The sequence below is a fragment of the Aphanomyces astaci genome, assembly GCF_000520075.1.
Source record: "Aphanomyces astaci strain APO3 unplaced genomic scaffold supercont1.88, whole genome shotgun sequence".
Lineage (NCBI taxonomy): Eukaryota > Oomycota > Saprolegniomycetes > Saprolegniales > Verrucalvaceae > Aphanomyces > Aphanomyces astaci.
Window position 1 is genome coordinate 98,953 of NW_009798351.1, and position 20,328 is coordinate 119,280.

Here is a 20,328-nt window from a genome sequence, read left to right on the forward strand (position 1 = left end):
CATAGACTAAGGTTTTGAATTGCTTTAGTATTTGCGCTTGTCGTCATTACTTCGACATAGGTCAGATGAATACTATTTTTCGCGTACAACTCTTGCGAGTTTTTTTCAAGTTCACTGTACTGTACTATTAAGAGTGACTACAGTACTACTCTGTGCTTTAATATAATGTACATTTGGCTTGGCTCAGATGGGTGTGTTTTATACAAGTTATGTACCGGTACATTTGGTTTGACCAATGAGAGTCACGAAACAAATATTTTCAGCCAATCAAAGCAAAACCAGGTGTTTCATCGAAATACATCGATATTATTGGTGGATACCTACCAATCAAAAGCTATAGATGACACACTGCATCCATTTAATTGGCGGAAAAATCTGCTGATCAGATTAGGGAGGGTGTGATTATTTAAGTGGTTGATATTACTACGTAGTACTACGTATGTCATTTATGATCGAATCGCTTTTGTTAAAATAACAGAACGAACGCCAGCTTTCGGCAGCCAATCGAAATTCACAATTTGGCCCAGGGGTCGCCGTGATAGGCCAAATTTCCTCAAATGTACACTATAAAAAAGCACAGAATAGTACTACACTAGTACTACGTAGTACTATTAGTATGGATTTCTAAATCCGTGATAGTACAGTACATGCGTAATCCAACAGCATCTAAACGACATGACCATTGATATTAGGTCATAACTGTAGTATCCTAATTAACAGTAAGTAGAGATGAGGGTAAATAAGGAAAGTAGATCATTCGGTGAAGTAATATGTTTACCGGTACTGTAGATCCTTGCGCAGACGGTCCCGCAGGCGCTTGAGCTATTCCCTCGAAACAACACCGAAGGTGTTGCTGCGTACTAGTAATCATTTTGGCCATCACCCATTTCCAGTTACTCCGGATAAAATTCCGTACGCTTGTCTTACTACCGATAGAATATCATGTTGCTAAAATGCAAAACACTGAAACGCTGGTGTAAAGCATATCACGTTGAATGCTCGACAACGAGATCATTTGGTGTTTCGATGTCTTCACTTGCCCTGGTGCAACTTACAAGACAAAAGAATTCGGTGGGGGTTGGAGCCTGTCGTGTGTGCATCGTGAGTTGGGTTGCCGAGATGCAGGATTGCAGGTTCCTGTACTGGGAAGTATAGAATGCAACGCCCGCCGAAGATATTAGTGTGTCACAAAACAAATTATCCAATCAAAATGAAACACCAAAATGCTCGCGTTAATTGGTGGAATTGTAATACTTCGCGCCCGCACGCTTTTCAAATTAAAATATTCGTCTGTGGTTGTCAAAATCCACACATCACCGCACACAACCAAACATGCGCCGGCGTACGCAATATCCGATTTCTACCAAGCTTGTAGCAATCGGTCTCCTCGAGTCTATGTCCTGTCGCGAGGTGGCGAGAGTACTGAAAGTCCCTCGGCGCACCGTTCGCAGCTGGCTGGCGCAGCGCTTCGAGCTAGTGACGTACGACGGCAATAAGAAAAACAATATGCTCGAGCCAGGTGGCCGCTACGAAGAATTCCCTGACCCTCCAGGTTTAGTTGAATTCATAACTCATGCTCGCGATAGTGAACGTGCTTTGACCACCACGCAGATGATTACGTGGATTAACAGTAAAGTGAACCAAAGGGAGTGTTGCTCAACTACCTCGCAACTAAAAAGCCTGATGCTGCCTACAACTCACTGCTCAAGCTACTGCAGCGATTTTTCAAGCGCCACGGCTTCTCCCGTCAACGTCCCACAAAGAACAAGCTCAAGCAAACCGTGCTGGCTGAGGTTACTGCAGAATTCGCCGGTGACTTCCATCACGAGTATGCCTCCTACTCTAAGGACTGCGTGTTCAACGTGGATGAGACTGGCATGTACTACGACTTACCTCCCAGCTACATCTGGGCAGTTCGTGGCGGAAGCTCCAAGATCTCCGCTGGTGAGAAACACTCGATGCGTATGACGGCAGTCCTGACTGTGCGGGCTGACGGAACGAAACTGCCGCTGATGTTCATCATGCATTGCACACCTGGTGGTCGGATCGAGTCCTCGGAGTTCCCAACTTTTCCAAGCGAACACTACTACGCTGTTCAAACCAAGGCCTGGATGGATGGACGTGTTTGGGCTCAGTACCTGCGGGGGGTGCTAGGGAAGAGCATCGAAGAGCCATCCGTTGTTCTCATGGACAACTTCGAGTGCCACGTCTCTGCGGCATCGTACAAGATCATGTACCAGGAATTCGGTACGCTCCTCTGCCCCCCAACTCCACGTCCGTGTACCAGCCGCTCGACGTGGGAGTCATGGCGCCTTTCAAGTGCAACCTCCGCAACTTGCGGCTCCTGGAGGAGCAGATTATTGGCGACGACGAAGATCCGTACTCACTAACCGCTCAGAAAAAGCGCCTGGCCATGGTGCATCGTGCCATCTCTGCGTGGGATATGGTCTCTGAAGACCCTGATCCGTCGAAGCTTCGAGAAGGCCATTCCAACACCTGAACATAATGCAAACCAATAAAATTATTCGTTGTGTTTATTTATTGTATACGAATATTAGGATATTTTCAAAGCGAATATCTTTTTTTGAAAAAAGTTCACCGCGCCCGGGAATCGAACCCGGGGCTAACACAAGACGCCCAACACGTTTTACTACTTGAGCTATCGCGCCGAACGCTTACGCTTACTCCTTGACTACGGTACCACTCGAAGTTCATGTTACAATATTCCTTGTAATACTTATGACCTCTACAATTGATTGTGACAATGTGTTTGCTTTGCAAATTTCCTGCAATGTGAGATGTGAAATTTTATTACCTCTCAATTCGATTAAAAAATTTCAAAGTGACTGTGATAGGCTAAAATAACTGTCGAACTTCGAACTTCAGTGGCCAATCAGACATTGCAATTATCGCAATAGTCGAAGACAAGGTGGGCGTTGCTTTCTGTACTTCCCAGTATGTGGCGATGGACACTCGACGTGTGCCATATTCTGCTGGATACAAATATATCTCCCAGGTAGAGAGAGTACTGTGTCAATGTCATCTTCATGACAACATGCACGAACGTTCGGTTCTATGTGCGCTTGAGGCAACCTGCAGACGCATACTGACCGTGTCTGGCTGGGATCATGGCATTCCTGAGTACGAAACGGTCGTGGCGGTTTCAGACGTGCGAATGTTGGTCAAAACATCAAAAAGTTGGTTTTATTGAGTATTTATCATACCCTACCAGAACCCCTTGTGGCGCAGCCGTACCAGCCCTACCCCTGCCGATTTCATCACTAACCGGCTGAAGCCACAAGGGGTTCTGATGTGAAAAGTCAATACACAATATAGCTGCGAGCAATCCGTCCCGAGTTCGATCCCGGTTGGAGTCCTTCTTTTGCCTTCTACGGATACATTATCCGTAGTATCCATGTAGTTCGTCGTGCCAACCAAAACAGATTGTTTTTTGCGAACTTGGAACCAGATGCAGCAACGGACGTGGAGCCGATGCGTGAGCCCTTGGACCTTGTGCGAATACTGGCGTTCGTATCTGGAGGAACATTTTTCCCCATGGCAGAACGTACACGATTGAGTTCAAATTGCGCCATTACCTGCATGGCAATCCGTTCAATGTATACTCCGACAACTCCTGCAGCAAGTGGTTCATGACAATGCTGGTCCTTAGACCCAAGTTGAAGCGTTGGCTTGAGCTTTTCAGTTGTTTCGACTTTGCCTTCCATCATCGCCCGGTCAAGTTGAATGTGGTAGCTGATGTCTTGTCTCGGCTTCCACAGGCCACCTCCACCGTTCACCAGCACTCAATCCACGCGTGTGGCATCATCTACTGTGCCTCAGTCGCGGCGGGCATCAATCGACTTCTTCTCCATGCCTCGGTTATCTCCGCCTGCATGACTCGTGGCATCGCCGTCATTGTCGACTCTCAATTTGGGGGGCAGGAGTTGGGGCAGCAAAAAGGAGTGCTAGTGCCTCTATGCCTAACAGTGAACCAGTCGATGCGAGTGTCCTTTAGCACCATCGAGATGGACACCACAGCGAACGAACGTTTTGTGAAGGCATACGCAAAACACCCAGGGACAAAGTCGCTGAAAGGTGAAACCTTCAAGTGAAAGGACGGACTCAAAAAAGCCATGATGCCATTTTGGTCGTGGTATTCTCCGAGCGGCCAAAGTACATCCCGACGAGATCAGATGTCGACGCACCCCAAACGGTGAAGGAATTCTTCGAACATGTTCTTCGCCACCAAGGAGTATCAGCAAAGATCATGAGCGACCGTGACTCCAAGTTTACCCAGGCCTCCTAAATTTGTCGTTTTGCTATAAATAGCGCAAGAAAGCGACAAATTAAGTTTGGGAGGGACGACAAATTAAGGTTTTTTATAATTCAGCAGAGGAAGCCCTGATCGGCCTTCTTACATTGCACAAACGCGATTCCACGGGCCTTACACAGCAAAAGCGACTCCCAGAGACCTCATGCCGCCCAATAAGAAGGTGAACACACCCTTTCAGGATTCCAACAAGCTCACGTACGCCGTGGAGCTTATAAACACCACCGGAAACGGCGTCGTCACGTACCGCTGCATGTTCTATGAGTACGTCGGCCGGGACGCAGCCGAGGTCGGGCCGAGCAACAACCGCAAGCGGAAAGCGCGATCGGGCACTCACTACTACACCGCGCCGTTCACCGCGGCGAAATACAAGAGCCATCTTTCGGGTCAGCATAATTCACCCTGGACCGAGTACCAGGCGGCGTCGATTGAGGACAAGAAGAAATTATTTGATGGCCAACTCAAGTGAGCAACACGCTTCACCGGTATATAGACCTGTCCACCGACAAGATGACGTTCTCTGTTAAAGCAACCATCGTGGACGTGATCATCGGGGAGATGTTCTTCCGCAACGACGCCATCATCAATCAGCACGACAGCGACAGCATGGATGAGAACGCCGCAACCAATAAGGCAGCCAAGATCGCCAAGCAGAAACTCAACACGATGAAGCTGTTCGTGCGGAGCGACGACGATCCAGATCGATACACGATCACCATCAAGAACGTGATGCGCTTCGAGTTGGCCATGGACTTTGTCGGGATCGGCATGTCGTTCCGCCAAGTCGCGAGCGCCATCCAGTACGCCAAGATTCGCACTCACACTGCCAAGCTGACAGGCGCCAATGACCTCATTGTCGGACAGTACGTCCGCGTCCTCGTCGGCACCAGCCTGCAGCACATCGCTGACGTACTCGACCACGAGTCGGTTTGGGCGATGTCGCTGGCCGGTGACTCCAGCACGCATCGCGGCCAGTCCTTCTTCGACCTGCGCGTGCGAGTCTGCTTCGGCCACAAGCTCTACAACCTCCACTCGTCGCCATTCCGATGTACGACCGCCACACAGCCGAGATAATCTTCAACATGCTCGTCAAGTTTCTTGATGCGCTCTACCCGCCGTGGCGCACCAAGCTCATCGGCATGTCGTCCGACGGCGAGAACACGATGACGGGTCGTCACCGCGGCCTCGTCACACGCATCGTAGCGACCGCCGAGAACCCAGTGCTCCGGATTTGGTGCGCACCGCACCAAATCGACCTGATCGTCAAGCAGGCCGCCGAGTGCGTAGCGTACGGCACGTGGATTAAGTTCACCTGGTCCTTCTCAGTCTTCCTACGCCAGCAGGCCAACCTAACCACGCGCATGAACGTCAAGTGCCCCAAGCAGACAAACCGGTGGTCGCACCTCGGCCGCCTGCTCACGTTCTTGAAGAGCCATCGCCGGCAGCTGATTGCATACTGCGTCGAGAACCGTCCAGACAACGCGCCGACCTACGAGTGGTGGCTCGTGACGTTCAGCATTGCCCCGATCATCGATGCCATCAACGTCACGATCACCATTCTGCAGAGCCGGTCGCTGCTCATCGCACAACAGGAATCGCACATCAATGCGCTGGTCGGCACGCTGGCGGCCATGCTCGACGTCGCGATCGTCGAACAGGGTGAGTCCATCGACGACGACGACGACGTCGTGTACGAGTCCATGCGCATCCCTGTCGACTCGATCGTCGCACACATCCACGACCAAGGGTCATTCGCCACGAAGTGCTACGATGAGCTGAACCCGGGCGAGTAAGTCGTTGTCGTCCGCCAGATTGCCAAGTACACCATCCCCGCACTGTTGAAGTATTACCACGACGACGAGATTCTGCGCGCAGCCATCGACTCGCACAACGAGAACACGACGTTCGACGACGCCTGGGGTATCTGTCCTGGGAAGTTCAACCACCTGTGCGCCTTCAGTGGCGGCCTGGCCACCGTCTTCGCCAACACCGTCGCTGTCGAGAGCGATTTCTCCATCCTCAAATGGGAGATGGATGAGAATCGCACGGACATGATGCATCTGTCCCTGGAAGGTATCTTCCAGGCCAAACAGAAAGCGGTGATGCCGGTACTATAAACATCACGACGACGTCTTTTGCGCCATAAAATGGACTTGTTTGCCTCCTTAAACTGCGTTTATGTGTAAGACGACAAACTAATACTGGCGAGGACGACAAAATAAGCTAATCTGTTTAATTTGTCGTAAGCGACAATTTTAGGAGGCCTGAGTTTACCAGCATGTTTTGGGAGTCCCTCATGGAGATTACAGGTATCCACCAAGCCATAACACCGCCGGCAGAGCTCAAGCCGATGGAGCGACTAAGCGTCAGAATCGAACTATCGAAGATGCGCTCAGATGTCAAGTGTCTTATCTAGGACAAGAATGAGTCGATCATTTGCCAAAGATCGAGTATGCCCACCAAGGATTAGTCCAAGCATCAACCGGCTCACGCCGTTCGAAGTCGACACAGAGAGCAAGTTGCGCAACCCTGCCGTGAGCGGCTCCTTGTCCAAGAATGACTTCCATGCGATGTTCCTTCATCAAATTCTCGTGAGCCATTCGAATAACTTCCTTGCGATGTTCCGCAAAATTCTTGGCAAAGGCCCAGAAACGTCAGAATGAGCATTATGACAAGCGCCGCTTGAATGTGACCTTCAAGTAAGGCGATCAATTGCTGTTAACGACTCGCAACCTGTCTTTAAGGCATGCCCAGATGCTCGACAAGGCCGAGCGTACCAAGCTGGTTCCATGATTTATCGGTCCGATTGAGATAGTCTAAGCCATCAATAACAACCCCATGCGCCATAAGTTGCCTGGCTCGATGTTACGTGTGTATGACGTGTTCAACGTTGATCAACTTAAACACTACCACACTACCAGCCTGACGAAGCCAAGTTTGCATACCGGCTGATCCCGAAAGCTACTCCTGTTGTTCTCGACGAATCCACGGACGTAAGAAATGTACAATACCGAGAAACTGCTCCAGAAGCGCCAGTTAAATCGCAAGTTGTACTAATTGGTCAAGTAGCATGGACTGCTCGAAAGCGAAGCCGCGCGGGAGCTGATGAAGGACATCAAGCATGTTTTTCACTTCAAGCAGCTTGTTTAAGACTTGGAGTCGAGGTGTTTCAAGGTGTAGCAAGACGTCAGGGAGAGAATGTAGCGATATGGCAGGTGGGGGTGACGCCTTGCCACTACCTTGCCCGCACCCACCTCCTAGGTGCCTGGTCCATGACGCACCCTAGCTAATGATTGCCTGGGGATGTGGCTCAAGGGCATGTATGGCTTAGAATTGCTAGCCTAGTGAAGTCCCCTAAGGTCTCAACCGCACCTGCATCCATTGTCTACAAAAGTGCATATCAGCGTAGAAGTAGTGAAGTAGACGAAGAAGATATCAGATGAGGACTAAGGAGCTCTCAGTAGATCCTCAGTTAATTCATTGTGCATTTTGCCCTCAACTACCCACGCTTCCCCTAGGTTCTGATGTGAAAAGTCAATAGAGAGGTTTTGCAAGTGTCCGTTCGCGGTCGCGTTCTGCTCCGAACCATGCTTTTTGTGTCAAATGCAGTTCGAACGGAATATCATAATTGTTTTGTACGAATGCGTTGGCGTTCTGCTCACAAATATCCGTATAAGTAAATATTATTCGGATGCTCATCCACGGCGGGAAATCACTTTGCCCAGCGATGGTGCTCACGCAATGGGAGTTGTCCTTGCAAGCAACGTTTCGCTTGGCAATCGAGATAAAATATGTGCTTTGACTATACGTATACCACGGATGCTGTCTGACGCATTCGACGGCGTCGACTCGGACCTAGATCCCTGAAGATCGGCATCTGTCTAGGATTCTATGGGGAGACGATGAGGATCAAAACAACGACACATCGGCGTCGTTTCTTAGTTCTGTGTGCGTTAAGCTACGTTAAGCGCCCAGTTATCCGAGACATGCTACCTACTTGGTCTCCCGGCTGTGGTGATTACATGTAATACTTGTACAGTACGCAATATAGCTGCGAGCAACTCGTCCCGAGTTCGATCCCGGTTGGATTCGTCCTGGAGTATTAGGTTTAGTAGGACTATTACTAGTACTAACGTTACGTATTAGTTTGCAATCCAAACAACACATAACGTTATTATATGTACAAACATACTTCCCCCACATCAACAAACATGGTATATCGACAACAGTTTTAACAGTTTAGTCTAGCTTTATCGACGACGGATACAGCGCATCTCGCATATTGTTTACAAGCCCAACATCGTACGGATTCCAGTCAATAGCTTCAGCCGACAGTTTAGGCGCGGCGCGCCGAAAAGGACGAGATGGAGAAGGGGGGGATGGAAGGTCGAGGACTCCCCACGCCAGGTCCAGGTGAATGGGACGGTGGGCATCGCTATCTCGTCCATTATTGTCATCACCAGCAGACAAACACAGGGAAGCATGGAGGTCTTGTCGTTTGAAATGTTCGTTGGTCGTGCAGTTGCGATACACCCGGCTGAGCTGGCACCCCATCAAGCAGCTGACGAGGAACCACACCATGGCACTCATAGAAGCGACAAAGGTAAGTCCTGGCTTCACCTACGATGTATGATCGCCTAATGAAGCAGGGAAAACTTAGCCTACGGAAAGGAGTTCTGTGAGGAGCTGCTTGACATCGTCCACAGACCGCGCCGACGACGATGGACCAAGGACAGCGTCGACCTACAGTACGTACCATGATGCCTCAAGTGTAACATGCAAAATGCAGCCTTTCGCTCTTACTTTCAACACAAAACTGCGCATGGTCAAGTACAGCAAATGCGCCGCACCCATCGTATTCACGACCAGAAAGCCAAAGAACGCTCCGTAGTTGTGGACTGCCACGCATGTGTTGACCCAAACTACGATAGGATGGATCGTTCAAACCAAGGACATGTTTGGCTGGAGGAGTCGTACTGCAGCTACAGCAACACATGAGAATGACATGGTATTACTGAAATGGATGTATGCCGCATGGAGTCGTGTGTGTCATACTGGTGGTCAAAGCGGGCGACGCAGTGGTTGCATACGCGGCAGTGCTTGGACCGAGGAATCCTGTGGCGACGTTAGACGAGGAAATGGGAGGGAGACCTACTTGAGAGTGTGGCACGTGGAGCATGTCTTGCCCGCAGGATAGAGCACATTATGGGACGGATACCGCTTGAAGTGGTTCACGTTGTCGCGCGTGATGCGGCCTGGATCAATGAATGACACGACGACGAACAGCTCCAATGCCAGGACGCCGAATACAGCCGACATGAGTCTACGTCAGTTTCATTGTACACAGGTCGTTGTATGTACACTACATTACGTGTACATAGAGTTACATACTTGTCCACAATGCCAACGGAAGGCCACACTTCGGTGACAAGGCAGTAGTAGCATGATACGAGCAAGGATACATACAACAGCTACACAATAGAAGGAAGGTCGTCTTCTCATGCAGCTCACTCGCCATCGAGTCTACCTGGAAGAGGCAGTTGGGGGTCTCAAAGAACCAGTTCCACACACCGCGCAGCGCGCCGCGGGCATATTGCAGCAGCATATCGTTGTGTCCGGATAATAATTCTCGATTCAGGTACATTTCCCTTGATACAAGAGGTTGAATGTGACCTTGATACAAGAAGCATTTCCCTCGATAGAAGCAGCGCGGCGGTGAGGGGTTCAAATTGAATACCTCTGGAAACGAGTATTCGGTTTGACGAGGATATCTTCTTCAGCTATCCCAATTCAGGATTTGAGGTACGCGAGGAGTGATGCTGATGATGCGGGAACCCTCATGCATGATGGTGTTGCTGATGCGTAGGATCATTGAACATGGCGGACTCAGCATACTCGTTCAGTTTGACGACGTTCAACCCGTCGGGGAAGCTTCTTCAGATCGAATATGCCCTTAACGCAGTCAACAACGGCGGCCATGCTACCCTCGGCATTCGCTGCAAGAACGGCGTGGTGATCGTCACCGAGAAGAAGCTACCGACGATCTTGGTCGACGAAAAGGCGTACAAGAAGATTGAAACTCTTCATTCGAGCGCGGGGGTCATCTACAGCGGTCTCGGCCCGGACTACCGCGTCCTTGTGCGAAAGGCGCGCAAGAAGGCCCAGGCGTACTTCCTCAAGTACAAGGTAAACCCCTCGTCGTGTATGTACGCATGTGACATATGATCTCTTGTAGGAGAACTCTCCTGCGTCCATCTTGGTGCGAGACATCGCGGCGATCATGCAAGAATTCACGCAGTCGGGTGGCGTGCGTCCGTTTGGAGTGTCGCTGTTGTATGCCGGGTACGACGACGAAGGCCCTCAGTTGTACCAAATTGATCCATCTGGATCGTACTTTGGCTGGAAAGCCACGGCGATCGGCAAGGACTCGGTCACGAAGAAGACGTTCCTCGAACGAGTACGCTCCCTCCATGCTTGTCTTCGAATCCTCACGAGTGACTTTTTCGAGTAGAGATACGCGGACGACATTGAATTGGAAGACGCGATCAACACGGCCCTGTTGACGATGCGCGATGGCTTTGAAGGCGAAATGAACGAACATAACATTGAAGTGGGCGTGATCGGCACCGACAAGAAGTTCCGCGTGTTGACCCCCAGCGAAGTCAAGGACTACTTGGCTGAAGCGCAATAAGCCGTCAAGTCGAACATGACGCCTCTCTTGCACGACTTCGTCAGATACACACCTCAGTGCCTGAATCTACTCTTTAACACGATTCCATTGTTGTTGGTGCATCTCAAGCCGCCACGTTGGTGTAGGTACAGTAGAAGGGGTAATATCAAGATTCAAGTTGGGGGAGGCACATGTTGCTTTCTTTGGCGGGGATGAGCATTGACTGGTCATCGCAGAGGTGTTCGTCGCAAGGGGGAAGTACCATTGCTTGCAGTGGCGACGGGATTGCCTCATTGAAGCATCAACGATCGCCGCTCCGACTTGCGCCGCTTGAGCTTGGACACCCATTTTCGCACGTGGCATTGTACGTACAGGATGCTGAAGCTCCGCTGGGCGTTTACAGCTGCTTGCAAACTTCGCACAACACACACAGGGATGATGATAACGATAGCTCTCGTGTGCAGGAAGGATGGAGGAAGTACCTGGCGATGGAACTGCGGAAGGTTTCCCACGTAGAGTTCATGGATGGTGTGTCGATGCCCGACCGAAGGTACGCGAGGGAGTCCTCCACCGCTTGGAGATGGTATGCCAGGTCTCGTTTGGTCTCATCGGTCTGATGCAACGACGCCATCTGCTTGTCAATCTTCGGTTTCACCTCAGTCCAACATGCCACGAGCTGCTTGAATTCGTCTTCGAAGGACAGGACGCTGGATACGCCCAGGCATTGCCGGATGCAGTCAAAGTCGGCTTCGTCGAGCATGACCTTGGGATGCGAGAGGGAGATGCGCAGGTCGTACTCTTGCATGAGTCGAAGGATCGTGTTGAGGTCGATCATTTCCTTGCCCGTGTCGTAGAAGATGAGGCGGCAGTCCCGTACACTGACGCCATGCCGCGTCACAGTCGTCACGATCTTGACAAACTGGTCAATTCCCACGAAGTCTTGGTTCGCACCTCGGAAGCGGTTGAACGCAAGGATGAATTGCTACCATCACATGAACGATCAGCTGTGGGTGGTGTAAGTAGAGGACTCCATGCCTACCTCGTCCATATGCCCTTCGATCTGTTGCCATTGCTGCAGGTACACTGCCATAGCATCGTCCAGGTCGACGTGGTTCAACTCATTCGATCTAAGATCTCAAAATACATTCACTCTCTAAAAATTCTACAAATACATTCACTCTTGATCCGAATGTGTGTCATTTGTGCAGTTTTTCAAATCGCGCGCCAAGAACAGTACATGTCTGAGGCGGGGAAGCGCCGCAGGGATGCGATCTGATGCACGACGACATCCATCTCTTCCGAAGACAAGCACTGCGCAAAGACACTCCGCGCTGCCGCCTCGACAGCCGCCACTGGCACCACGCATGATCCATCCACGAGTTCTTGCAGCCGTTTGTCTTGCCGGAAGATCTAGGATGCGTTGAGAATCTTGTCAAGACGAGTGGACGATATGCGTGCACAATCAAACCCGAAGCTCGCCAAAGAGCAAGTGGGACAACGAACGCAGGCATGAATGCAACACCCCCCGTCGGAGCAGTTGCTTGACGCCGCACGCGGCGGCAAAGAACGACACCCGAGGATCTTCGATATGCTTTTGCAATCCATTCACGAGCTGCTGCAGTTGAAAGCTTACCAAGCTACACGACGGCAATCACCATGATAGCCCACTCAAAGGTGTACGTTGCATGACATACCTTCGATTTTGCAGCTTGGTCGTGAGATAATCGCACACAAACACGGACAGGTCGCTCACGACGTCCTCATCAATCTCGAGCTCGTCGAGCTTGATCTTTTCGATGAGGATGTCCAATATGAAGCGTTTCAGCTCCCGTCGGCCCCAAGAATCCTGCTGCATCGTTGGCCGTTCCAACGCGGCGTCGATGAGGAACGTCTTCCAAATCCAAGGAATGTGGTACACGCCAGGGACGACCGACGCACGCGGCACCCCATCCAGCATCTGCCGCTGTCGCATGCTGGCCATTCGTTTGACAGACGGCGAGCCCGCCATCGACCGCTTGTCCTTTCCGTCCGTTGCATGCACGACCTCGACCGTCCCTTCCGACGACGACGCCCGGCTGCCGCGACGATTTGCAATACGAAGGACACTTACCGCCCTGGTAAAGTGGCTGCGAGGCTTGAACGTCACCCCCGACGACCGGTCCGCGTCATCTACCCACATGCTCCACTATGATTTGGAACACATCGTACAACACAACGTACCCGTAACCCAACGCCCGGCCACGCCGTCCAAAACCGAATGATACGCGACCATCAACTGGTCCCCACCACCCAAATGTTTGGTCTACCAACTCTCACGTTGAAACAACGTGTACTATATACAACTGATAGTATGACAACGGGGGGGATTCGAGACGGCGTTGTCCAAGCTCGCTCGCTCCCGATGTGATCGTTCGTACCTTTGCCATCAAGCTACAAACATAAGTACAATTGTCGTGGGTCTGCTGCGATACAGTCAGTATTTTGATCTTTCGAAATTAGCTCCAAATCGGCAAACAATCGTTTATCGACCAATCAAAACCCAGAACACGAATCAAGGTAGCAAATCAAATCCACTCTTCTTCAACCAAAACAACACCGAATTAGTGTATGGCTGAAATTAGTGTGATACTGGACGATCTTTACATACAAACGTCAGGACAAAGAATCGATCGATAGATTTGGCAAAGAATCAACACAAAAGTCCAAATTTTGCGTAAAAGGAAGTCGAGCCAATCAGATTGCAGGAAACCAACATCAACGTTTAATTCGTGTGTGACTTCATTTAGTGTGATACCAATCAATCGATGATGGATTTTTCGCGAATCAGCATAAAAGTCCAAATTTTGGGTAAATGGACAAAAATAAGAATACCAGTCGGTGAGAAGAAACGCGTGTTGAGTCATCGCCTGCATGAAGAACGGTTTCCACGTCACGAGGTCCGAATTGAGCAGGTTGATGAGCGCATGTTTGTTGTGCATGGCCAGCGCCGCGATGACTTCGACGTTGGACGTGACCAGGTCCTTCAGATGGGTGTTGTTGGACAAGATGATCGTGAGCAACGTCACCATGCCCTTCATGTCGTGCTTCATCGCCATCTCGAATCCTTTCTGGGTCGCCAAGTGGGTGTGCGCTTGAAACGTGGGCAAGTCGTCCAGTTCTGTGAGCAGCATCTTGAGGCGCAGCCCCTTGTTGGTCGCCCCCTTGGCCGCCAGCTCCACCTCGCGCTCCATGGCGGCAAAGATATGCTTGGCCATGTCGTGGTTGAGCAGCAGCACTTTGGCCGTGTCAGTTACATGCGATTGCAGCCACTGGTACGCCGCCTCGACGGGTGACACGACCACCTCCTCCTCCTCGGTCCCCGCGTCCTGATCTGTGGACCACAGCAGCGTCAGTTGTTTCTCAGACTGCGCCTTCACGATAGCCTGCCACGTGTCCGCTGCAACCTCGTCTAGCTTGAGAAACTGCCCGACCACCCACGAACAATGCACCATGACATACTTGAGGATCCCTTGCTGTACCCGCAACGTGTCGACAACCAAGTCAGGCACGTGCTTCAACACACTCCCAAGCGCCGACGGATGGGCCTTGAGCATCTGGACGATGGTCGTCACGGCCGTCCGCTCCTTGTCCTTGGGGTCGCTCATCCCGTCGTCATCCAGCGTCACATGCAGCCGCGTCGTCAGCAGTTGCGCCAAGTCGTGCATCCCGCTCTGCTGGCTACGGTACTCCCCCACCCGCAGCAACGCGTAGATCTCTTTCAAATCGTCCGCCAACTCGTCAAGAAACTCAAGCAACTCGGCCGACGTGTCGGGCTCGTCTTCGTACTGGACCAGCAACGAAGGTTTGGTCATTAGAGGTGGCGGCGCCGTGCTCTGCCGTGGGTGGTGGTGGTGATGATACCCCACAAGCGGTAAGATTCCGTGCAGCTGGTCTGGCGGGAGGACGACGTCGTGCACCCGCGTGGACTTGCGGCGAAAGGCGGCTACCCCCAGCGCCGTGCCCCCCTTTCGCACCTCGGACGGTTTGCGTTGCACCATGAGTTGATGGCTTCCTCGTACCAGCGAAGACTTGCCCAGCCTCGACGATGCTTTCCGATATTCGCGGGGATTGAAAATGTTCGACCCGCGCTGGCTTCTGCGACAGAGTGGAGGAGGTTGTGTGTGATGGGTACCCGTCGTCGTCGGAGAAGAAGCAGTCGGTGTGACGTCGAACGTGTCGTCTGGATCTTGATGGGAATTCGTCGGCGGAAGGAATTCCTCGACGCGCCGTGGAATGAACGACGACGCGAGCTGCGGCAGGAGTTGGCACTTTTCATGTCGACGGAGCGACGAAAAGCATCGAGAGAGCAGCGCCATGTGCCCCGCCGCCTCGTCCCGCGTCGGCAGCGTGCCCATGAGCACGTCCCACAGATCGCCCAGCATGTCGGTGCTTACTTGGGGCTTGACGAGATCCGTCGCCACCGAGCGCTGCGTAGATGGGTCTAGTTGGCTATACAGCTACCATAAGCAACGAACGTTAGCCAACCAACCCGTACATATATGGCGCTTGATTCTATCGCCATCATATTCGTCGTCGTACAGTGTAAATCATCCGCACTGTGGCTTGAACTACAGACACCGTCGACTTGTCTTGGCCGGCTATATATGTTACATATAGTGTAATAAGGTGCAGCAGCTACATATACATAATATATATTGTAAATTCGCTAGAAACGTTCAAAATTCAGAGTGGTTGTTTGTCTAATTCATATAATCATGCCGGAGTTGTGATTGGTTGAATGTACTAGTCCTTTCTGCAAGAGCCAATCAAATCATCCACTAAAAAAGGATTAGCCAATTGCGTCGATTCGTGATTCGATTCGACGGGGTCTGGAAATTCGTACAGAATCCTCAATATATATATATATATATATTATTTATGGATATTCGTCCAAGGTAAGAATCTCTCATCTAGTAGTAGTAGTATAACTGACAACGAGGTAACCACCAGAGCGTACGTACCATGGGCATACATGTTGTTGGCGTAGTACGACTTGGACGGGTCGTACGTAGCATAAATCGAATGAACGAGTCCGCCAATGAGGACCTCGGCGAGGCCAGAATGACGTGGCAGCACCACATGCAAGACCTATGTCCAAGTCATCCCTGCGAAGACGACGTCCAACCGTCGACTGTACCTCGACGAGGATCTCGACGCAAATGGCCGTGCAGATTGGGTTGGGCAAGGCATGAGGACTCGCCACGTCATGAGACTGCCGCACCACCGCCTGCCACAACTTGCGCACGCGGTCAGCGACAGTCGGACTTCCTACTGCCTCATGGCCAGAAGAAGCAGGGTCGAGTGAAAAAGACGACGACTCTTCTTGGCCCAATCGAATGGCCCATGCTTCGAGGACGCCGGCGACGATCGCGTCCAACACTGTCGCAGATATCCCAGTGTCATCATATGTGTGTCGTGGGGACGAACGCGATGGTGTGCGAGGAGAGACAAAGTTATAAGTCGAATTGCGGGCGGGTCGATACAAGGACGGCGGTCGCTCCATGGAAGATGGAATGCTGCTGCCTCAACGACGCAAGATGGATGATACATGTAACCGCCAAAAACGGCAAGCATACGAAGAAAGTGATATATATATTCACCCAAATTTGGTAGAGTTTGATATTATTTAATCTTGTACACACTATACTATACAATGATGAGTATATAAATAGTTTTGCCCAATGCGGAGGGGTCAAACGTTTGGATTGGCAGAAATTTGACATGACGTGATTTGATTGGCTCAGGCGGTTCTTTAATCGATTAGGTCAATTTGACAATAATATACTGTGTGTGATTGATTATTGATAGAATTGCAATTGTTTTCACGGCGGCCATAGTTATATATATATATATATATATATATATACTCGAATGTGTACGAGCCAGTTAGTTGGTCGTGTTGTAGTAGCGGTCACCAAAACTACCAAGGCCTGGCAGCACCGACTTGTTGGCGTTCAGGTCGGGGTCGATGGCAGACGTGAGGATCTTGATGGACGGAAACGTGTCGAAGATGTACGAGAGGCCGACAGGACACGACACGACGTTGACCAGCACGATGTTGGCTTCGTCGACCCCGGCGTTCCGGAGCAACTACGACAAACACACACACATGCGTGTCACGTTGATGGGGGGGTTCGATAATGGGATATATACGTACCTGGATGGCCATCATGGCGCTGCCTCCCGTAGCCAACATGGGGTCGAGAAGCAACACGCGGTCAAACGTTGGGAGTCGCGGCGGCAACTTGGAATAGAACAAGATGGGGGTCTTTTCCGCAGAGGTTTCGTCGCGTTGGATGAGCAGTTTACCTGACGAAACAACGATGAGCATGTCCATGTGGAAGACGAGGGGACGGAGGATCGTACCGACAGACACGGACGGATCGCATTGCAACACCTGTTCCAGCAAACAGTCGCCCGATCGCTGGATCGAAACCGCGCAGAGATTGTTGTTCGGTCGCATGCCAGAGTATTCCATGCCGTTGGGAGTCCACACCGTTGCGAATTCCACGGCGCACACGGCCAACGCTTCCTCGGCCATGATCCTGCATGAATGGATGAATACACGGATCGTCGGTAGAACCTTACCGCATGAGTCGGTCGGCGTGGTGCTTGAACTGCAAATGTGAGCTTCGCTTGTCACGCAGCATCAAATGGAGCGACTGAATCGCCGCCAGCTTGGGCACGAGGAGGTTGCGGAACTTACCCTCCATGGACGTCGTGACGGTGCACAGTTTCTTCATCGAGTGTTTGTGTTCGCCTTTGACACCCCCATTACCATTCCCATGGCCCCCGCCGAATGCCATGTCGGACGCCGAACGCGGCACTTTCTCTTTCTTGGCTCCTTTCGGCGGCCGCGCTTCCTCGGGTGCGTTCGGACACTTCTTCAAGTGGCCTTCGAGGGAGATGGCGCGACCGGCGATCTCCTTGTGACAGAACTTGCACAAGAGGAGGGTCGTGGATGCATTCTTCATCTTGCCCGTCTCCTCAAAGTAGATGCGGACAGCAGCTGGCGGTCGTCCCGTCTTGCCGCGCGCGATCTGCTCGGCTGCCTCCATCAGCTCGTCGCCATATTTGAGTTTTTGGAGCTGAGACTCGGCCATGGCGCTTTAAGTTGTTTTAAAGGACGGCAAACCAACGGCGGGGACTTAAACTCGCTTTTTGACCAATCAGATCAAAACACCTGGGAATTCAACGTTCAGCGCGTTTCCGGTAAATGCGGTTTTTTCCACGAAATCCCCGCGCGCAAATTCAAAATCCAAACAACCCCACATTATTACACTATCGAGTACTCGTCGACGAGGACGTTGCCGCCGAGCGGATGCCGCACCGACGACAGGACGTGGCCGACATGCGGCTTGTGCCCTTGCATTGTGTTGAAGTACCGGTCGCCAAAGTCCCCTAGCCCCGGCGACGTGTCCATGGTGCTGTTCAGTTCGGGGTCGATCGCGGTCGCAATGATCTTCACCTCCGGGTACAGTTGAAACACCGCCGTGAGGCCCACGGGACATGCCACGACACTCACGAGGACAATGTTGCGCTCGTCCACGCCCGCGTCTAACAGCAACTACGGTACCGTTCAGATGACCTGTCCAATATGGATAGAACGACTCTTCGTCTAAGCTTAATGCCATACCCGAATAGCGACAACAGCGGCACAACCCGTCGCGAGGGTCGGTTCCAACAGCAACACACGGTCAAAGGAGGGAATGCGTGGCGGAAGCTTCGAATAGAACAGGACGGGACTCTTTTCAGGCGACGATTCGTCTTGTTCGATCAAGAGTTTGCCTAGAACGACCAGACAAATAAGGGTAAAGACAACAACTAAGCATACTGCGGTTGGTGTATATCACGTTACCAACGGAAACGGCGGGGTCGCATTGCAGAACTTGCTCGAGCAAACTGTCCCCCGATCGCTCGATCGGCACCGCACACACGTTGCTGTTGGGTCGCATCCCCGAGTACTCGACGCCGTTGGGGGTCCACACGGTCGCAAACTCCATCGCACATGTTGCCAACGCTTCCTCGGCCAATAGTCTACATGATTTCGATAACAAGATTGTTGATTCACCTGCACGACACCAAGGCATACCGCATAAGACGATCGGCATGTTGCTTGAACTGGAGATGGGTGCTTCGCTTGTCGCGCATCATTAGATGCAAGGACTGGATCGAGTTGAGTTTGGGCACAACCAGATTCTTGAACTTGCTCTCCATCGACGACGTCACCGTACACAGTTTCTTCATCGCGTGCTTCGTCTCGGCCTTCAATGCCCCGGCTGTGGACATGGCCATGACCATCGACGACGCATGTGACGACGACAAGTGTCCTGGCATGCGCTCCTTCTTGTCGATCTTGGGCGGCCGCACCTCTTCCGGTGCGTTCGGGCACTTCTTCAAGTGACCTTCGAGTGACACAGCGCGACCCGCAACTTCCTTGTGGCAGAACTTACACACGAGGAGTGCCGTGGACGCATTCTTCATCCGGCCCGTCTCGTCGTAATGCACTCGAACTGCCGCGGGGGGTCGTCCTGTCTTCCCGCGGGCGATCCCCCCGTCCGCGTCCTCCATGATCTCGTCTCCATATTCCCGCCGGGTGTCCGCCATGTTTGTCGCCTTCAAGCCACCGACTTGGTTTTTCTCGGAGCGTGAAATCACCTGTGTGGAATAAAAACGCAATTAGCTAGCCAATCCCATCGCTTAACGACCCGTTTAACGTATGACGTGTATGGGGTTTATAAGCTGACCACGTTTTGCTCAAATAGACTCTTATTTGATTGGATCAAATTACAATTCATATTGCTGGATTGGTCATTATTTTGGCGAATCAAAGCCGATTTAGAAAATATTCCAATTCTTGCTCGAATCGGATTGGACACAGGTTTATAGTATACCCAATCAGCTCGTAGACTTTAAAAAGCCCGCGATTCCGTTGGACATTGGTAACGTAACGAGTCAATTTATGGACATGCGCCAATTTATGGACAGGGTGCACGAGCCAATCAAAATCAAGTTCAACTTACTCTAATACTGAAATACTTTTGTAACCCATTATCGCACACAGAATAAATTCAAAGAGAATCAATTATCAGAACAGTAGCGAAGGCGCGAGCACCATGGCGCGAAAATCTGAAGCTCATTAACTGTAAACAGAAAAACAAGGTGAAATAGGCAATTTTGTATGCTGCGCAAGGTGAACCACCTTGCGAATTCCATAAATAATTTTGAAATTGTATGATTTTAAAACAGTATAAATTGTATTTCTTTTTCAATTAAATATATCTTCAAG

The 20,328-nt window shown here is 51.2% G+C and overlaps 11 protein-coding genes across 14 annotated transcripts; 5 read left to right on the forward strand and 6 right to left on the reverse strand.

Moving 5' to 3' along the window:
• Positions 1-4,475: 4,475 nt before the first annotated feature.
• On the forward strand, positions 4,476-4,799 carry H257_16554 (hypothetical protein; the record flags this gene model as incomplete). Its single annotated transcript, XM_009845017.1, has 1 exon — positions 4,476-4,799. The coding sequence occupies one exon, from the start codon at positions 4,476-4,478 to the stop codon at positions 4,797-4,799; it is 324 nt and encodes a 107-aa protein (XP_009843319.1).
• Positions 4,800-4,840: 41 nt separating this feature from the next.
• On the forward strand, positions 4,841-5,404 carry H257_16555 (hypothetical protein; the record flags this gene model as incomplete). The annotated part of the gene is made up of 1 exon (XM_009845018.1): positions 4,841-5,404. One exon carries the CDS (start codon positions 4,841-4,843, stop codon positions 5,402-5,404), a length of 564 nt encoding a protein of 187 aa, XP_009843320.1.
• An 8-nt stretch (positions 5,405-5,412) lies between these two features.
• Positions 5,413-6,123, forward strand: H257_16556 (hypothetical protein; the record flags this gene model as incomplete). Its single annotated transcript, XM_009845019.1, has 1 exon — positions 5,413-6,123. The coding sequence occupies one exon, from the start codon at positions 5,413-5,415 to the stop codon at positions 6,121-6,123; it is 711 nt and encodes a 236-aa protein (XP_009843321.1).
• Positions 6,124-6,176: 53 nt separating this feature from the next.
• H257_16557 (hypothetical protein) lies at positions 6,177-6,383 on the reverse strand (the record flags this gene model as incomplete). The annotated part of the gene is made up of 1 exon (XM_009845020.1): positions 6,177-6,383. The coding sequence occupies one exon, from the start codon at positions 6,381-6,383 to the stop codon at positions 6,177-6,179; it is 207 nt and encodes a 68-aa protein (XP_009843322.1).
• Positions 6,384-7,084: 701 nt separating this feature from the next.
• On the forward strand, positions 7,085-7,480 carry H257_16558 (hypothetical protein; the record flags this gene model as incomplete). The annotated part of the gene is made up of 3 exons (XM_009845021.1): positions 7,085-7,114; positions 7,252-7,323; positions 7,400-7,480. 3 exons carry the CDS (start codon positions 7,085-7,087, stop codon positions 7,478-7,480), a joined length of 183 nt encoding a protein of 60 aa, XP_009843323.1.
• A 1,061-nt stretch (positions 7,481-8,541) lies between these two features.
• On the reverse strand, positions 8,542-9,949 carry H257_16559 (hypothetical protein). Its single transcript, XM_009845022.1, has 8 exons — positions 9,858-9,949; positions 9,722-9,801; positions 9,486-9,653; positions 9,386-9,445; positions 9,308-9,312; positions 9,134-9,252; positions 8,996-9,073; positions 8,542-8,950 (listed from the first exon to the last, which is right to left on the reverse strand). Exons 1-8 carry the CDS (start codon positions 9,933-9,935, stop codon positions 8,570-8,572), a joined length of 969 nt encoding a protein of 322 aa, XP_009843324.1. The 5' UTR covers positions 9,936-9,949; the 3' UTR covers positions 8,542-8,569.
• Positions 9,950-10,029: 80 nt separating this feature from the next.
• Positions 10,030-11,122, forward strand: H257_16560 (hypothetical protein). The gene is made up of 4 exons (XM_009845023.1): positions 10,030-10,132; positions 10,197-10,516; positions 10,566-10,787; positions 10,842-11,122. Exons 2-4 carry the CDS (start codon positions 10,208-10,210, stop codon positions 11,019-11,021), a joined length of 711 nt encoding a protein of 236 aa, XP_009843325.1. The 5' UTR covers positions 10,030-10,132; positions 10,197-10,207; the 3' UTR covers positions 11,022-11,122.
• A 168-nt stretch (positions 11,123-11,290) lies between these two features.
• On the reverse strand, positions 11,291-12,090 carry H257_16561 (hypothetical protein; the record flags this gene model as incomplete). The annotated part of the gene is made up of 3 exons (XM_009845024.1): positions 11,291-11,414; positions 11,483-11,982; positions 12,040-12,090. 3 exons carry the CDS (start codon positions 12,088-12,090, stop codon positions 11,291-11,293), a joined length of 675 nt encoding a protein of 224 aa, XP_009843326.1.
• Positions 12,091-12,212: 122 nt separating this feature from the next.
• On the reverse strand, positions 12,213-16,542 carry H257_16562 (hypothetical protein; the record flags this gene model as incomplete). Its single annotated transcript, XM_009845025.1, has 9 exons — positions 12,213-12,410; positions 12,469-12,637; positions 12,695-13,169; positions 13,221-13,302; positions 13,418-13,430; positions 13,872-15,496; positions 15,579-15,637; positions 16,001-16,127; positions 16,177-16,542. 9 exons carry the CDS (start codon positions 16,540-16,542, stop codon positions 12,213-12,215), a joined length of 3,114 nt encoding a protein of 1,037 aa, XP_009843327.1.
• Positions 16,543-16,860: 318 nt separating this feature from the next.
• On the reverse strand, positions 16,861-18,179 carry H257_16563 (uracil phosphoribosyltransferase). The gene is made up of 4 exons (XM_009845026.1): positions 17,628-18,179; positions 17,406-17,584; positions 17,197-17,348; positions 16,861-17,129 (listed from the first exon to the last, which is right to left on the reverse strand). The coding sequence occupies exons 1-4, from the start codon at positions 18,140-18,142 to the stop codon at positions 16,926-16,928; spliced, it is 1,050 nt and encodes a 349-aa protein (XP_009843328.1). The 5' UTR covers positions 18,143-18,179; the 3' UTR covers positions 16,861-16,925.
• A 104-nt stretch (positions 18,180-18,283) lies between these two features.
• On the reverse strand, positions 18,284-19,702 carry H257_16564 (hypothetical protein). Of its 4 annotated transcripts, XM_009845030.1 has the most exons (4): positions 19,132-19,702; positions 18,898-19,076; positions 18,676-18,827; positions 18,284-18,606 (listed from the first exon to the last, which is right to left on the reverse strand). In XM_009845030.1, exons 1-4 carry the CDS (start codon positions 19,644-19,646, stop codon positions 18,316-18,318), a joined length of 1,137 nt encoding a protein of 378 aa, XP_009843332.1. In that variant the 5' UTR covers positions 19,647-19,702; the 3' UTR covers positions 18,284-18,315. The 4 variants fall into 4 exon arrangements, with proteins under 4 accessions (XP_009843332.1, XP_009843329.1, XP_009843331.1 ...); XM_009845027.1 differs by having other exon boundaries at positions 18,284-18,827; XM_009845029.1 differs by having other exon boundaries at positions 18,676-19,076.
• Positions 19,703-20,328: the final 626 nt, after the last annotated feature.

Excerpts from the sequence above, each read along its gene's own strand:
- H257_16563 (XM_009845026.1), bottom strand. The coding sequence starts at position 18,142 with ATGGCCGAGTCTCAGCTCCAAAAACTCAAATATGGCGACGAGCTGATG. Across the intron at positions 17,349-17,405 it reads CGATCCGTCCGTGTCTGTCG|GTAAACTGCTCATCCAACGC; the intron begins GTACGATCCTCC and ends TTGTTTCGTCAG. Across the intron at positions 17,130-17,196 it reads GCGCCATGATGGCCATCCAG|TTGCTCCGGAACGCCGGGGT; the intron begins GTACGTATATAT and ends TGTTTGTCGTAG.
- H257_16564 (XM_009845030.1), bottom strand. The coding sequence starts at position 19,646 with ATGGCGGACACCCGGCGGGAATATGGAGACGAGATCATGGAGGACGCG. Across the intron at positions 18,828-18,897 it reads CGACCCCGCCGTTTCCGTTG|GCAAACTCTTGATCGAACAA; the intron begins GTAACGTGATAT and ends TGGTCGTTCTAG. Across the intron at positions 18,607-18,675 it reads CCGCTGTTGTCGCTATTCGG|TTGCTGTTAGACGCGGGCGT; the intron begins GTATGGCATTAA and ends ACGGTACCGTAG.
- H257_16560 (XM_009845023.1), top strand. The coding sequence starts at position 10,208 with ATGGCGGACTCAGCATACTCGTTCAGTTTGACGACGTTCAACCCGTCG. Across the intron at positions 10,517-10,565 it reads CGTACTTCCTCAAGTACAAG|GAGAACTCTCCTGCGTCCAT; the intron begins GTAAACCCCTCG and ends GATCTCTTGTAG. Across the intron at positions 10,788-10,841 it reads AGAAGACGTTCCTCGAACGA|AGATACGCGGACGACATTGA; the intron begins GTACGCTCCCTC and ends TTTTTCGAGTAG.
- H257_16559 (XM_009845022.1), bottom strand. The coding sequence starts at position 9,935 with ATGCTGCTGCAATATGCCCGCGGCGCGCTGCGCGGTGTGTGGAACTGG. Across the intron at positions 9,802-9,857 it reads CCCCCAACTGCCTCTTCCAG|CTGTTGTATGTATCCTTGCT; the intron begins GTAGACTCGATG and ends TCTATTGTGTAG. Across the intron at positions 9,446-9,485 it reads TCCACGTGCCACACTCTCAA|GATTCCTCGGTCCAAGCACT; the intron begins GTAGGTCTCCCT and ends ACGTCGCCACAG.